This window comes from Protopterus annectens, chromosome 15.part0 (assembly GCF_019279795.1).
Source record: "Protopterus annectens isolate FY-2018-M chromosome 15.part0, PAN1.0, whole genome shotgun sequence".
In the NCBI taxonomy this organism is placed as follows: Eukaryota; Metazoa; Chordata; order Ceratodontiformes; family Protopteridae; genus Protopterus; species Protopterus annectens.
The window spans coordinates 268712182-268730153 of NC_056749.1; the positions used below are offsets into that span (position 1 = coordinate 268712182).

Consider the following 17972-nt stretch of genomic DNA (forward strand, 5'->3'; position numbering starts at 1 on the left):
TGCCTTTTCAACTTTTCCTATACTCCCTGTAGACTGCACAGAATCTTCTCTGCAGTTAGCCCTGTATGTTAGAGGTATGGGGATTGTATCAGGTCCAGATGGGGTCATGTGTTTTGGGAGTGTTCCATTCTTGACGGTTTTAAGAGAGATTTGCAAGATCTGTACAATAGATCGGTACTGGAGCCAGCAGTGCTCACTAAAGCCCTTTACTTAATTGGCCTGTAACGAAATCCTGGAGTAAGGAAATCAAACTTAGGGGTATTCAAGTTGTTTTTGGGAGCAAAAAAAGCTAATGTAAAACACTGGAGACTCAATATTCGCCACAGATGTCAAAGTTCATTGTTATAATGAACGAGGTTATGTACCTCAATCTGGCCACAGCAGCAGGCTAGTTGAGACAAAAGACTATTGATAAACAGCATGTTTGGTTTCTTCTATATAATAGGTGAAGTGTGTTTAAACATAGATATTATTAAACACCTTGTCTTATTGAAGTTTTCTCCATAAGGCAGCTATCATAGGATAAAACTGTTTTTTTGTAAACTGTACTAATTCTGCTACACTGCTCTTTCTGCTGCTTACAAGAATATTTATGTCTCCTTTCAACAAAAGTGCTGAGCTATAAAAAAAATATTGTGATCTTAAGAGCAGATGACACTCGGTCATTATGTCTGCATCTCATCCCCCTCTCTCCCCAAAGATGAGTAATTCAACCAACAAATGTGCTACCAGGTTAGTGGCCCTGGTCTGAGGGCTAAGATTATTTATCTAGACAGAGGTTGGGAGGAATGTGAGGCACCAGCACTATCCAATAGTCATTCTTTCCAGTGGAGACCAAAAACAAGCAAGAAACTGTAAAATGTTCCTCCATGCATAGAATCTGCCAAGTAAATAAGGCCTGTTTAACTAATGTAGCTTGTTAATTTTCCTTACTACTGAACAAGTGGCAAATGCTACTTTTGTCTTTTCTGCCATATCCTGTAACAATTACATTTTGTCTGTCCCTTCTATTTTTTTTGTTTTTACTAGTTTCTGCCCGATTTAACTCATCAGAAAGGCTGTTTCAATAATCCAGCAGCTTTCTTCACAATTTCCCTGAGCAGTTTATATTGTACTTGAAAGTTATGCCTTCTTGTTTTCTTATATCTTTTACCTTCAAATATGGTGCCAACATGGACTTTATGATGTAACCTTTAGGAACTCTAAAAGTTTTTATCATGTTTCTCCTTTACCATATAATCTAGGTTGTGAATCACAGAAACTAATTGTAGATCCAATACAGTAAGGCCCTGCTCCAAAATGTGTTGTTAATGATTACATAAGAAACCTATGAGCCAGATGTCCATCTGGTAAATATGCACAGTACCAATAGAATGCAGCTTGTCCTACATCCTTAGTGTTCCTGCCCACATCATTAATGCATACTAACTCTAACACTACCCTTGCCTCTAACCCTAGCTCTACACCTTACCTTAGACGGACCCTTTCTTGAAAACTACTTCTGTTCAGACTAATTATGTCTGAAGTTAGTGGTAGGGTATTGCTAATGGGTAGCAGAAAGAAACTGCTTGTTCTCCTTTAGCATTCTTTTGTGTTTTGATGTTTTAAGTGTTCAGTAGGTTTACAGTTTCAATAGACTGCTTCTTCAATATGCTGGTATTGATCAATTGCGTTTTGATGTTTCAACATTCTGGTCAATCGTCATATATACATTTTTACGGCTAATGAGCTAGCTACAGTAGATTTCAGATCAAGTGGCACACACATATTCCAGAAAAATTGGTTGAGATATAGATTTCAGGAAGGTGTCTGGCACGTTTATTTATTTATTTTTAATTATGTTTTAGTCCCAGCTGGGGCATCATTTAACTGTCCCAGCTCCCCAGTGCCTCAGGTCCATGCCATATCTACCAGCTAAACTTGGGCTTACTCCAGTACTGCTGGGGACAGTTGTGGATCCTAAGAGCATCATGGGGGCGTGGCCATCTTTGTATCCATCCTGTGGGAGTTCTTAGTATGCACTGCCCACTCTTCTCCACCTCCCGCACTTGTTGATTACATCTGAGGATAACTCTCCTCTTTGGACAATGCCTCCTCTACGGGAGTGTTATCGATGAACAACCTCCCACCCGGGATGGACACTCTCATCACTCAGTCAGCTGAGCCACTAATCAAACCTAGGTTGACTGGGTCTAGAAGACAGTCACGGCATGGTGTCAGACAATAGTGAAATATCTAAAAAACAGAAGAACGACCAGCACTAAAACTTATAATTTATTAAACACAGTCGGCACTTTCATGCATAAGCACTTCTTCAGACCAAATAACCATAAAAACACACATTTAAATACAATTCTAAGAATTAAAACCTTAAATTGAAACATATGACACTAATAAAACAATCAGTTACCATACCAACAAACTAATGCCTAATCTTACATGCTTTCAAATAAGACTTAAATGATCATTCGGGCCAAAACCTCTATCAGCCTGCAAGGTGATAATCCATTTTAATTCATTATTTTCAGTTTTATTTATCATATATCCACCTCTAATGTTCTTATGTGTCAAATGAAGTACCTTAAATACAAAAACATGATCAACATTGGATTTAATGTGTTTGTTTACTGCATTTGTATTTATGTCTTTTCTGATTTCACCTGTGTGTTCCAGAACCGTTTCATTCAAACTCTGGTTGGTCTTAATTTAAAAAAAAATATATATATATATATATATATATATATATATATATATATATATATATATACATATATATATATATATATATATATAGAGAGAGAGAGAGAGAGATTAGATATAGATATACACATACACATATATATAAATATATGTGTATATATATATATATATATATATATATATATATATATATATATATATTGCAAATGTGTGTCATATGCAACATCCCAGAATTCTTGTGTTTCATGGAAAACTGGCTAAACCCTACCACTAACTTCAAATTGGATAAAAGTGAAACTGGATTAGCTGAAAAGTCAGAAGTATGTCATTATGCTGCAAAACTGCATGCGGCTAGAAAAACACCCTAGAGTAAGTAAATATTTGACTTTTTTTGGAAGAAAAGAAGGACAAAATAGCAGCACTAAGGAGAACAATACAATTATCACTGTCGGCGCAGAAAGAATTTGCCACACGTTAGTTATTACAACAGCATATGGCAGTACAGAGACTACAACTTTTTATGTTACTGAGTTGAAGAACACAGCCAATGGCTATTAAATTATTGAGCAGCATGACTAATTGGCAAGAGATGGGATAATCGGTGGTATAGGAAATGATGAAACAAATAGTAAGCTATTGACAGAAACAAACCTGACAGTCAGGTGAGAATAAGAATCTAAAGTGGAGGCTGTACTGTTGCCATGATTTTAATAATACTTGCAGTTGTAACTGTAAGCATGACATGAAAGATCATCTGGCACATACCTCTGAACTGTATCTCATTACGAAGAAAAGTCCTCACTCAGAGTCTTACAAGTAGTATGTTTTATGCTGTTTCACAACAAAGGCATTTGGCATGCACTCATTCTTAAGATTTTTTTTAACAAATGCCCATGATAACTGATACTGTATAATACTGAATCATATTAATTAACCAAAATAACTCATCTAAGTGTGAAAAAGTTAATAGTCATGCTGTGAGCTCTCTAACTGAAGTTATTAGTAAGTGTTCCACATTTCGGCCACTGTGGTGCAGCGGTTAGTCTTGCCGCCTCACAGCAAGAGGTTCTCCGGTTCGATCCTCAACTGGGGTGCCTTCTGTGTGGAGTCTGCATGTCCTGCCTGTGGTCACGTGGGTTTCCTCCTGGTGCTCCAGTTTCCTCACACATTCCAAAGACATGCTGTAGGTGGATTGGACACTCTAAATTGGCCCTAGGTGTGAGTGTGTGCATGTGTGTGGCTTCTGTGGGCTGGCAACTCGGCAGCGTAAAAACTCCACTGCCAATCATGAGCAGACAGATGATCCGCTGTGGTGACCCCTAACCGGGAAAAAGCCAAAAAAAGAAGAAGTAAGTGTTCCACATTTCACTTACATGCTATACATGGTTAGAGGTAGTGTTCTACATTTTATAGATGGAAGGTTAAAAACAAAAACAAAAGCTTTCAATCAAGGTTTCATAATATGTGCAAGAAAATTAAATTTTTATAAAATATGTAAAATATGCCAAATTAAAAACAAACATTGTCAAAAGAATTTGCATGCTGTTAAAAAGGTAATATGAAAGTGAGCTGTTTGATGGTATTGTAGGAGTAAAGAAAAATATTTGACTTTTTTTGGAATAGCTTGCCTGATCGAAGACTGCTGGAACAGGCCTGATTTTTTATCGCCTCACAGTAAGACGCTGTCCGGTTCGATTCTCAGCTAGAGCGTCCTCTGCGTGGAGACATGCGTGAATGGGCGTACCTTCGTTGAAGGTTGTGCGTCAGGCCTGGCAAGCCGGTACGTAAAAATTAACTGCCAATCATTAGCGGACTGGAGTTCTGCTGTGGAGACCCCTAACCGGGAAAAGCCAAAAGACACAAACAAACATTGGTTAACTGGTTAATTTGTTTAAATCAATTTGCTCATTTGCTACTGCTATATTAAAAAAAAAAAAATATATATATATATATACATTCACGCTGGAATAAAATCCCAGTCCAGGTTAGGCAGAGTCCCTCATTGACTCTCTTCAAGGGGAATCTTGATGAGTGGATGGGAGATCGTAGGTTTACCCCGGGTATCACTTCTGTGTCACTGTTAGACAGAGGCACAGTATACTAACCTCGAAAAAGGGCATAGCAAAATTAATTTAAAATGGGTGGCGAAAGCCAAACACACTCTGGCTAGGCTTATAAATGCCCTAGGGCAGATAGCCTAGTATGAACCTATATATATACTTTATGCATCGCTGCTTAGCCAGGGTTAAACTATTCCCAGCACCATAAAGTGTGCTCTTCAAATTTTCCCTTAGAACTAGCCATTTTTTTACTTTTAGCACTAAAAATGTTTCTTTGAGATCAACACTTGTTCAGAACTCGTTGTAAGCACTAAATAAGCTACAAATTACTACAGCACTCAACTTTCCTCACTTGTCTAGAGGAAACAGTTTTTAGTAATTAATAAATAAGCACCTATCCAGGCATGTCTAAGGGTCAGCTCCCAGTGTTTTTTCCTGTCTACCTGATGAATCTGGGTATCTTGGGGCAATGCAGCAATTGCCTCATGTTTACAGACAACCCTCTCCTCCTACCACCCAACACTACAACCTGTGAGAGATGCACTTATATAACCAAACGGGAAGCAAAGCTCTCTTCACCCAAGACTGGACTAGACAGTCAAGAGGAGAAGGTAAACACTTGCACCACACCACACTCATCACATAGTCCCTCAAAACCTACACCACCAAAACACACACATAGAAACACGAAACACACACCTACATTCGTGAAGGCTCTCAATAAAAATCTGCTCAACCAAAAGAGACCTCCAAAGCAGAAATGCAAGCAACCTCCACCCCCCAACACAACCCACTCAACCACAGCCCACAAGGCATAACAACGTACCCAACACTCTAGTCATAGGTGACTCTATAGTCAGGCACACTGATGTTCCACTCACCAGGCTAAACAAGGATAAAGTTACTGTAAGCTGCCTGTCAGGTGCCAGGATCCGTCACATAATGCACGCACTCAGGTCACTCCACGACAAGTACAAATATGACTTTGTCATTGTCCATGTTGGTGTGAATGACCTGAGACATACCTCCCTGGACTACATGAAAAGAGACATGGAGGAGCTCTCCGATCTTGTTGCCCAGGCAAGTATGACCCTATCCCTGAGTAGCGTCCTGCCATCACCCAGAACGATACCACAGTACAAGGACAAAATGATTGACTTCAACAATTGGCTAAGCTTCTAGTGTCATTCTAAGGGGATCCAGTATCTGTCTGCCTAGGATAACATGATCGACAGACCATGAAGCTTTGCCAGAGATTGCCTGCACCTGTCGCCCTTGGGATTCCGGATACTGGCTAAGGCTCTTGCCACCCCTATAGTGTCTTTTTTAGGCAAGGTTCAAATGACAAATTCACCACCTTAACAGGTAGAAGCAAGCAAAATCTGAGGCTAATGCTACCCAATGCTAGAAGTCTAAACCTCAAAATGCATTCACTCGAGGCACTCCTTAAAATGGAGAACATCGACATCTGTGCAGTGACAGAGACCTGGTTCAAGGCTCCATAGAGCAACCCTGCATTACCAGGCTATAATTCATACCACACCTTTCAGCCACCTAACCTGGACCGAAACACTAAAGATGGAGGCTGTCCATATTTATTAAGGATATCCACATCTCCAGGCTAGTTGCTCAGCATAATGCATCCAAGAATATCTAAGTGAAACTAACTCTGAGCAAGTCCGTAATCCAAATTGTAACTTGCTACAGATCCCCCACCATGCCCCAGGATTCCCACTCCTCATTTCTTAATACACTGGAAAATATTAGGGTACAACCCAACACCCTAATAATGGGTGATTTCAACTACCCCCATTAACTGGGAAAACTACTCATGTACCAACTCTTTTCCTCAATGTTTTCTGGAATTCATAAATTCCAATGCCTTGGATCAACTTATCCACACCTCCACCAGGGCAGCAATATCCTAGACCTGGTCATTACCAACATGGGCGACCGGTGTTCCACACCAGAGGTCAATTCCTCGTTGGTCAGATCCACCCACAAGCTAATCACCCTAGACATCCACATCCTGCCCCCAACCCCATTATGGAAACCACCGTATAAAATTTCTCCAAAGCCAACTTCACGCTTCTTAAGACAGAAGTGGCAAACTTCACTACACCCATACAGATGGACAATAGAGGTATGACTGCTGAATCCTGCACAAATGTACTTTATAAGCGCTTACACAAGTGCATGGATTGTGCTATCCCTAACAGAACCAAGATGCTATCCTCCAAAAAAAGGAAGCCAATCTGGTGTCCCCTGCCATAAACAAACACTACAACAGAAGAAAGAAACTGTTGCAAAAAAAAAAAAAAAAAGAGTAAAATTCCATGATTGGAGGAACTTCCTGGTCAGCCTCAGTAAGAAGCTGAGATCCCTCATAAAATCCTCCAAAGCTAGTTATGAAAACAAAATTGCCACTGATTCTAAAGACAACCACAAAGCATTCTATAGCTATGTCAAGAATCTCAATGGCAACACTCAGATCTGCTCTGAGTTACAGCACAATGGCACTAAATATACAGAACCAACTGATATTGCCAACATCCCGGCAGATAGGTTCAGTGCTAACTTTACTCCCCTCTCACCCCCTAAAGGGCCCATCTCTATACTGGAAGAATGCAAAGTTCCTGTAATCACGGCTGCCCAGGTAAAAAAACACACTCTCCAAAGCCAAGAACACAGCATCCATGGGACCTGACAACATTCCAGGCTGCGTTCTACACGAACTGCAGAATGAACTGGCACCCCACCTAAGCACCATTTTCAATCATAGCCTCACCTCAGGCTTTGTGCCCACTGAATGGCACACAGCGATGGTTATCCCACTCCACAAAGGGGGAGCCACCACGGACCCCAGGAACTACCACCCCATTAGCCTAACGACCCTGGTCTGCAAGGCCATGCAACCTATCATCATGGATCTTATACACAAAGACATTGGTAATCTCCAAACTCTGGACCCCACCCAGTTCGGGTTTGTAAAAGGCAGATCATGTCTACTAAACCTGATAGACTTCTTTGAAGCAGACACCAAAGCCGTAGACAAGGGTAAGGTGGTTCACACAGCCTATCTAGATCTTGCCAAGGCTTTTGACACTATCTCCCACTCTGGAATTATAGATAAACTCACTAAACTAGGTATAAATCCTTATGTCACAAGGTGGGTTGCCAACTGGCTCACTGACAGAACCCACACTATGAAAGTAGCAGACTCCAAATCTGACTTCAGACAAGTGGAGTACCACAGGATTCAGTCCTAGGTCCTCTCCTGTTTCTTATCTACTTTTCTGAAGTACAGGCTAACACAGAAGGTCTTTGGCTAATGAAGTTCGCAGATGACTGCAAACTAGGAGCCATAATCGAAACTCCTAACGATGTGGACATCCTACAAAAGTGACTCACAGAGACAGATGCCTGTTGTCAAAGCCATAGCCTCAAGCTCAATGTCAAAAAGTGCATTGCCATCCCCTTTGGTAAAAACTCTGTACCCATGAGCTACAACATAGGTGGTAGTCTACTAAACAACGAACGTGTGATAAGAGATCTTGGGACACAGGTGGACAGTAGTCTCTCCTTTGATAATCACATTGCCACAGTAGTCAGGAAATCTTTGTACATGGCACACCTCAACATAAAAGGTTTCTCATCCAGGTTTACTGATATCAGAAGAGCATAGTAGAGAGATTCAGTAACAATATTGTAACTAATGTTATACATACATTTTTTTTTAGTTTTTAGAAAATGTGTATCCCTATGAAAAGCAGAATTCTGAGTAACTGTAGAATGTTACTGGTAGGCATTATCATTTTCTTATCATCCTCCAAAGTTTAACAAAATGTTTTTCAAACATTTGTGAAAAGGTTACCAGGATACAAGTTTTCAGTTACTGATTATTGTACAATGATAACTGAAGTGCATGAAAGAAGTATTTTTGTAGACATAACTTGCTACTTAAGTTTTTTTTTTTTTTTGTACAGGCAAGTTTGATGTCTGTGCAATTGCTTAGATAAATTAATTGCTTATTTATATGCTGCCAGATTTTTTTCTTTCTTTATATCTTGTTACTAGGTTTTTGTTAGGAGCAATTAATATGTTATTTTAATGGCATAACTCAGCATTCACCAAAATGTTCTGACTGAATGCTGATCTATTCTGTCAAAAGGCAAACATATATCATCATTGTTTTATTAAAGAACTGTATTACTTTTTGTTTGATTTAGGTATTATATCGTTATTGTACAAAGAATTTGAATATCTTATTCACTGTGCATCTGTTGTGTTTTAGTATGAAATTCTGCATCCTGTTTTGTTTACTCTGAAATTATCAAACACATTTATTCTTATAACTATTGCCACTGTGGGTCTCTGCTGAAAAGGGGTCTTTGATGGCCTAGTCAGACTTTCCCGTTAATCAAATGTTAATAAAAATAAGTGAGTATATTTATTATAAAAGACAAAATACACACAGGATATGGTAAAAAATGAGTGTATTCCATACAGGAAGATGGGGTTATTGAACAGAGACTAGGGGGAAGGAGGAAATGGATGTCTGTTGAAGGCTGGACAGCTTAAGCCTACCTTGAGTAAGTGATTTTATTACAGAATTTATGACAAACCCATTCAGTATCATGCAGGTATACCACAGCCATGATGGCGCATAGCACTATAAGGCTTCAATGGGCCCTGGAAGAGATGGCTGGAATGACCAGGTTTAAGAGGTAAAACAAATGGAAAGGAAACTAGCTGTGATCTCAGAAAGACACAGTGCACCAGTAATCAACAGCACACTTCACATCCTTTTCTATAATACAACCGATCTAGCCTGAACTTTGTAGGAAAACAAGAATACACTGCAGCCTGACAATATGAATTCTGCAAGCAGAGTGCTTGAGGGCACAGCCCCGCTTTTCACTTGCCTCTCAAATGTCTTTCAGTTCAAAGCTCTCTTTTTAACAAATGGACATTAGAGAAGGAAAACTAGAAGAATCCCTTTGTTAAATGGAACTATTCACAATGCAGACTACTTCATTTATTTTTCTTAACTAGGTAAGAAAACATAATAAAATATATTCAAGTAACACTCAAATATATTTGCTTGTGTGTGTGTGTAAGATTACTAAAACAAGAGCTGCATATAGATGAATCAGATGATATGTTTAAATACTGCAAATTAAGTTGATTGAAGTACGAAATGAAGGAAGAAACATCAAGTGAATGGCCAAAGGGGAAACCGTAACAAATAAAATAAAAGCTTGAGCAGGAGCAGAGTAAGACAACATGTGTCAAATAAACAGGGTAGAGATGATAAATATGAACAAAAATGGATGGTAGCATTTTCTATAAGATTTAAGTTATGAGAAAAGCTTTAATGGAAATATAGAATTATATGTGTGCAGAAAAGAGACGATGAGGGAGTTCCCTAACTTAGAGACAGCATAAAGGAAATAATTTTAATGGATATCCTGAAAAATGAACAGAGAGCTGGGTAGGTCTTCCTGCTTCTGTTGGTTTAGCATATCAAGGGAAGCACAACGTAAGTACAGCAGTCTGTAGGGAGTGATGTTTCCCTTTAATGGACTAGATCTCAGTCCTTTGTATTGGGAGGCTTTGATGTGCATTTCAGTGAAAAATACTGTGATCCAATTGCAAACAGCCATGAGTATGCATTATCTGTATGTATGTACCATTCTCTATGAAATGTGTGCATCATAATCTGCCTTCTGTTCGAAATAAGCTTGCAATTTTAACATAATCCAGAATTTTACTTGCCTGCTGGAATAGTGGAAGAGCATCCATCCAACATGACCACAAACATTCAGGGTAAGATAACATGCAACATGTACTGAAATCTTACTCTAGGCAAGATGGACTGACTGAAGGATGGACAGTTTCGATTTAAGAAGACTGTCAGAAAATAATGCATTAATACTCATTGTCTTTTAGTGAGAAATGCCAAGTTTATAATGAAAAACAGATCAAACAACACAATCTGAAACTCTTTTAGAAGGAAATTATTCATTTTTAATGAAAAGCGGATTAAAGGGAAGAGATGAATATGTAACTGCCTAGTTCAAAAGAGTTCCAATGAATACAGAATAGATAATATTAGCTTAGTCTGTGCATTTTTTCACTTTCAGCCATTAGGGAACAGTAAATATTCTTGCACGAACTCAGCAACCTGAAAATTTTTACAATTCTTTTCAAAATGAAACATATCAGTTCATACAATGCTCCCTTTGTTAGAGTTGGAAGGCTATGAAAAGATGATGAAGAAAACTAAGATCTTATAAATAAGCAAAGCAAGAGAAAACATCTGTTTGTAGGTATGCATTTTAGAATTTGAGAGTCAGGATTCATTAGGTTAACAAAATCAACTAATGGAAAGCATGAAAATAGATACAGAAAATTAGCAACAGGACATGTGATAATGCCCGGTATTTTCCGGTGATGTAACACTATGCAAACAGTAACCTTAAGAAATTGCACATAACATATGAATAGCACAATTATCAGATGTTTTAAGTTATCAAGGCATCAGCATTTGAAGTGAATATCTCTGCAGATTTTCTGATCACTGCACTTGTTCATTTACATGAGATTACCCAATTTATAAATTCATGCTGCTTTGTTACATCCAAAAATTAAAAAAAAAAAAAGCTGGTGCAGTTTGGTGCTAGAATTCATTAGAAAAATATGATAACAAAATCCTAATACACACAGAAGACTCCTGTAAGTGCTATTTACAACTAACATGTGCAGTGAACATTCATTTTTTTATTTATATTTTGTTGACTAAATTAGCCCTACTGAACAGTGACCATTTTTACACGGGAAACAGAAAAAATAAGCATTAGATATGGCTATTAATACAAGCATACATTTATTCACAAGAAAAGACAGAAAAGGAAAAAATCTATAATGCAAGTTCAAAACATTAAATGCCATTTCTAACTGAATAATTTATATGGACAAAAATCTGTTTTAGCAGTGTACAAATAATTCAATAACGTGTGTAAAGCAAAACTTCAGAGAGGAGGGAGAGCACTAAATGGCAATGCCATCTCACCTTTTTGGAGGAGGGGAGAGGTGGTTTGGTCCACTGTAATGTTAACTATCACTGGACAGCAAGCCAGGAATACAGCACCACAGCACATAGCTAGGGACATGTGCTTTGCTCTGCATTCCAAGGGTATCATTCTGAGGGTTGAAAGTAAAGCACTGAACATTCACATAAAGGAGAAACTATAGCAGGACCTCACATATGCAGGTATACACATCAACTGCCAGAGGAGGCAGCTAGGCCCTGTGAAATTGGTCAGTATTAATCAGTACACTACCCCAGTAAACAAATATAAATAAAATAAACAGTAACATAAAATCCCTCATGGCTACTTGCATAAAGGCATACTGCAACTGGCTCTTGCCCTAAGGGTAATAAATGGACTGAAGGGGTCAAAGAAGAACTGATTGTTTTACAGATGGAAGGGATAAAAAGAATAAATAAAAATAATAAATAATAATAATAATAATAATAATTTATTAATAATAATTTATTAATAATAATTTATTATTAATAATAATAATAATAACAATAATAATGTATTAATAATAATAATAATAATAATAATAATAATAATAATAATGTGGAGAAATCCATTGCTACCTACTTTTTGTTTATGCTTTGATTCCTGAAATGTCCAAAGGGTCGGGGGCCAATTTTCATTGGGAGCTCCAGGGACAAAGGGCTCCCATTAAAGCAAATGAACATAAATGCAATGCAAACATGAAATTTTCATATGTCGTGAGGAAAAGTTACTGAGTCAGACAACAATTAAGTAACCACTGTGCAAGGAACATATCTTGAAATTCTACTATTTACAAAGCATTTTGGTAGACAATCAGACATGAAAAATTTCTAGGTTATTAAAATTCCACAGTGCCTTTCTTATTACCATGACAGCATTTCAAATAATAACTAGACTATTCACATAGTCTATTAGTAGACTATTTATTTTTGGGGTGGGGCACAGAAACTGACAATGCAGTATATCCAAAATAATTTTTAATCCACTTCAGTGCCCATGCTGAATTGGCTCTACATCATTATTATTTTACATTACATTCTGCAAAGGGCAATGCCTGCTGTTGCAGCACTTTGCCCGAGGCATCAAAAACAGATTAGGAAGTTCAGGACAGATATTCAGGTTCAGGTAGTTTGAGGCACAGTAGAGGTGTGTCTATGTTCCTGCTTTATTCTGAATTTTATTTTTTTTTTATCTTGAATTGCTGTTCCTAGTCGCCATTACTTCAGCTACAATGGCTTTACTAACATGCATCATACAATGTTCATTCCGATTGGGATAAGTTTAATGCCCCTTTAAAGACTGCCCATTTGTTTTAACTGGTGATGGACATTCACTTTCTAATAGCTACAGTCTGGTCCATATGCCATCCATAAAAAAAAAAAGAAAGAAAGAAAGAAAACAAAAGCAAAAGAACAAAATTAATTGGAATTTAATTCAGGCTGCAATTATACAGGGGCATTTTCTTTTATTCAGTCAGGAATCTTAAGTAAAATAATCTTGCTGCTCAAAACAGTGTTATTTCTTGTCACTACTCTAGACTACATTAAAACTTCCAGAAAGGCAATAACTGCTGAAACAACCTCCAAAAGTATAACTTGGTGGCCTGGGCCCCCAGACAGTAGTTAAATATCAGACTTACCAGCCAGTATCTGTTCTGCAGTCGGTGGATCAAGGCGTTCACAGCTGTTTGCCTGACTTACATTTTTATCCATCTCTGTTTCCAGAAATTACAGAAAAAAAAGGAATGAAAAACAAAACGCCAAAACTAAGGAAACAGTTACTCCTTCAAAAGACCTAAGGCTCAGCTTATGTCAGCACCACTATGGATTTTCACTGCACGTCTGACCACTGCACTTATGAAAGAAAGTTTCTAACAAAAGGCTAGTCCCGTTGACATAGAGACAGGACAGAATGATGGTAGATTGTGGGCTATGTTAACTCTTAAATGACTGCTTAGCTCCTGCACTGTGCTTAGCAAACTGTTGTGGAGTATTAATGAAATTAAGGGTATGTGTGAAGTTGAGGGATAATATTAATCTTAGTTGTGGGTTTGTTCCTTTTGGCTGTCCTTAGAGATATTGTGAACAGCACAGATACATCACTCTGTCATTTCTTTGCTGCTATGAATGAAAGTAACTGTTCTGTTGCCGGCTTAAATCTCTAATATCTGGTCAAGTATCTTAAAAATAATTTTGTGCATGTAAAACAATTGACAATACAGAAGTCAGTTTCACAAGTGATTTGTTAAGTGTTTTCTCCTATAACCTTTGATTCATTCTCTTGCTGCTAATAAAGTTAAATAAGAAAAACAAGATTTAGTTACTTTAAAAAAATTCCATTGAAAGATATAGGTTACAGTTGTATCTTCTCTCAAAATGCAACAAACTACTATGGTAGACTATATTAACCTTAGCAAATATTAGTTATAAAGTATGTAAGCTGACACTGTACATGTTACCATACAACTGTAGGTCTGGTGCCGATATTGCTAGAATTAACCATAAATAAGAATTGAAAGAGGGATGTGACAAGAGCAAGGACAAGACAGGCTGTAGTATAAACATCTCTGTAGCAAATAAAATACCATTAGGTCTGCATAGTCAATGGGAAATGTATAACTACATCCACACAACTATAGGGTTATGCAGCAATACACACACAATGTATATATGTAAATCTATATGTGTGTTATTTTTTCCACCAAGAGCACTTTTTATTTTTATTGAGTGTTGGTACTTTAGAACCAGTGATCAATTAAAGCAATTTGTTTGGAATCAAACAGTATGCTGATGAAGGCTATTGCTAGCTGGGAACTGAACTCGGCTGCACTGGATGTTATTTGTCTATAACGTGCAACCTTTATTTCCTCAGTACATTTCATAGCCACCATCCTCCATTAGAGAGTGATGCCATACTAATGCTGAGAACTAAGGGATTTAATCCATTACTGTGTTCAATCTGCTGTGTAACTGCTCACTTCTTACCTCACCCATTGCTGGTTCATTGTAAGCAGATTTTGGGGCTTAGAAGACCCCAGTACATGTATGGGTAAATGTATTTGCAATGAGATGGCTCCTATTAAAAACTGCAAGAATTCACTGTGCAGATTTCTACCCCATCGATATAAGTTAATTTTACTCCTGACAGAGTACCTTCTACACTCCACCAGGGAGTGATATGCAATTTCAGCTTTGTCACACTGAAATCATTGGCAGCAAGGGTTTGAAGAAAGGGGGAAGGGGTAGAATTGCAAGACAAATCTACCCCTACTTACAGTTCGCATATATTCATTTTTCACCATTTCTTCCCAGGCAGAACAAGTGTGACACTTGCAGTGATATCTGTGCTCTCTCTCACGCACACACATACACACACAGGATATACCAACATGTATTCAAAGAGGTCGGCTGTAGCGGGAGTGCCATGAGCTTACACTCGGCCCTCAGTGCTTTTTGTCACAGAAAGCACATGTGCAGTACTCAGTCCCTGCCCCTCTAAATGAAACGTGAGCTCCATTTCGGAACCAGGGCACTACAAATAAGAATTCAGCATCGCAGCTCCAAGGGACTGTGTGTATTTTTTTTATTATTTATTTTATTGCTGCTGTTGCTGCCTCTAAATACTGACCATCTTCTATCCTCTCTTCCACTCCCAACTTACAAATCCCAGTGAAGACCCAAGGCACATTCATTCTATACTCCAGGCAAGACCAAAGAGGCCCATTCATTCCACCTTGAGATGACAGCTGTGGAAGTAGCTATCATTCTACTGGGGCAGTCTCTCTCCAACATCCCCTTCCATGTCATGGCTCTGACTTCTACTTGTACTTGCTTGTGGGAAATGTGCAGACTTGCTAATTCCCAGAATCTAGAAAATGCATGATGCAGACATGGCTACTGAACCCTACAAGAGGAGTAAATGCAGCTATTTCTCTTAGTGGACATGCCGGCAATTGCCATGAATTTCTTATCCTCCCCCAGGCAACTCTTTCAGAGACTACAATCATTAACTTTCAAAATTTGTTAGAGCAGACTTTATCGTATGACGCTGACAATTCAGAATTCTGAAAAATCAAAGTTGCAGAAGTGTACACTTTTCCCCATACCTACCAATAATTTCCCTTCCTTATCAGAAAGGGTAGAATTGAATTAAAGTGCTTGCCAGCAGTGGGATCAACTAAAGCTATAGCTGCTGGGTCAGGTTTGGGAATAATGTATACAAATTTAAAAGACTGAGGAACTTTATACATCCTATCTGCCTTTTTAGGGGCAGCTGGCTAACAGGAAAATTGCAGGCATTAACACATGCACCCTCTAAAGCAGAAAGAACAGGAGAAATGAATGTATGTTCTGTAAAATTTTTCTGCAAAACTCAGGATTTTCCTGAAGGACTGAGAAACCTGTGTTCTCCCACTGAAAACACTGGCACATAGTCTCAGTGAAAGAGAAACCTCCATAGGGAGAATCAGAAACTGAGCTCTCCTCTGGGACTGAATCAGAAATCTGAACAAAAAACAATGTATCCATCCATGCATCTTCCTGTTCAGATTCAGAATCTTGAATCTCTTCAAGTAAAAAAAAATCCACCTTTCTTTTCCAGAAACTAATTCACAAGAAGGAACAATAGCCTGAAGTAAACTCTGAGCAAGGCCCAGGAAACTACTTCTAACCAAGGAAATTTGAGGAGGAGTAAATATGTGTTTCATTTTCTATTTGTCTTTGACAGGAAAAATGAGGCCCACCATGTTACTAATTCTAGCAGCTGCTTCCTCAGGGGTGGGAATAACATTTTAACACTACAGGGAAACTTTCCCTGTTCCCTCTACCAAGTTTAACAAGAGTGGCTCTCTCTTGCCCACTAAGGGAACCTCAAGAGACACAGAGGACATGGACAACTCCCAGTCCATAGTGGCTGTACATGCTATACCAGAGGGATCTGGGGTAAAAGATGAGTGGTTTGAGGTACAGCAAATGATCACAACAGAGTCACCCACCTGTGGCCAAAGCAAAAACTAACTTGCTGTGATGGCAAAAGCTGTTTGCTTAGCATCTTCTTTTTGTGGCTATGAGAAGGACCAAGTGTTGAACCAGCAGTCTGTTCCAGAGTCAAGTTGAAAATGGCACTTTTTTATACCAGGGAAGACAAGGAGCAATTGCTGGCAAACACTACCAGTCCACAAAAGTTACTTTTTTGACAGAAAAAAAACACAGTAAAACAAACTTTAAACCATTATACCAGCCCAACAAATGAAAAATAAACAATTTCTCCACAGAAAATATGTTTTCAGTTACGTTACACTACTTTTAAACTGAAAGACAAAATGCGTCCTCCATTTAAAAGTACAATACGGTCTCCAGACAGTCCACTAAAATAATACTACTTGCTTTAAAATAGCATTCCTGAAGAGGAATGTAATAAGGTATCAATAATAAAACATCGACAAAATAAAGAAAATGGAAGCCTTTTTTCCTCAAAGGGAACGTATCTGTCCACAGCACAAGCAGAGGAAGGAGTATACTTTTCAAAGGCAGTAAAGCTCTGAAGTGCTTTGCACCCAAACTTGTCTTTCAGTCAGCTCAGCTCGAGCTTCCTGACAGTTTGGGAGCATGGAAGGTGCCATGAAGGTTTGGAAACTGGATGGCTGTTATATCCTTGGCAAGATATAACCCATATAGTTAAAGCTACTGCAGCAGTAATCAGCATGATGAACATCAACCTTGAGGTCTCGGCATCTAGTCCAAGCTATAAACCAATTTGCTCTTCCTATTCTAACTTACAGTTTTGGTGTGATTGACTGGCCCCAAAAGGTATTGGATCACTTGGACAGGAAAACAAGAAAAATGCTTCACTCTTAGCAAATGATAAAAAAAAAAAATCAGTGTGTACCAAGATTATATATGTCTTGCTCTGAAGGAGGTATGGACCTCCTTGAAATTGATACATACATAGATCTGCAGTCGTGGCACTGCATACATATCTGCTGACATCATCAGATCCAAACATAGTGAACATATTAAAACACGAGGACGGGAAGTTTAAGATGACCTCTTTACTTAGTTTAGCAGAAGTATTCTGAGTCAAGTGGGTACGGAAATCAAACTAGAAATAGACCAAAGTC

At 38.4% G+C, this 17972-nt stretch overlaps 1 protein-coding gene across 2 annotated transcripts in view; it reads right to left on the reverse strand.

The window, feature by feature from the left end:
• LOC122789626 (organic solute transporter subunit alpha-like) overlaps positions 1-13716 on the reverse strand; it is a 423087-nt gene extending 409371 nt beyond the window's left edge. The window contains exon 1 of one of the 2 annotated variants that reach the window (XM_044057020.1): positions 13494-13715. In XM_044057020.1, the coding sequence (XP_043912955.1) occupies positions 13494-13566 (73 nt within the window). In that variant the 5' untranslated portion in view covers positions 13567-13715. Of the gene's footprint in view, positions 1-13493 lie in introns of both variants that reach the window. The other variant, XM_044057021.1, reaches the window with a different exon arrangement.
• Positions 13717-17972: the final 4256 nt, after the last annotated feature.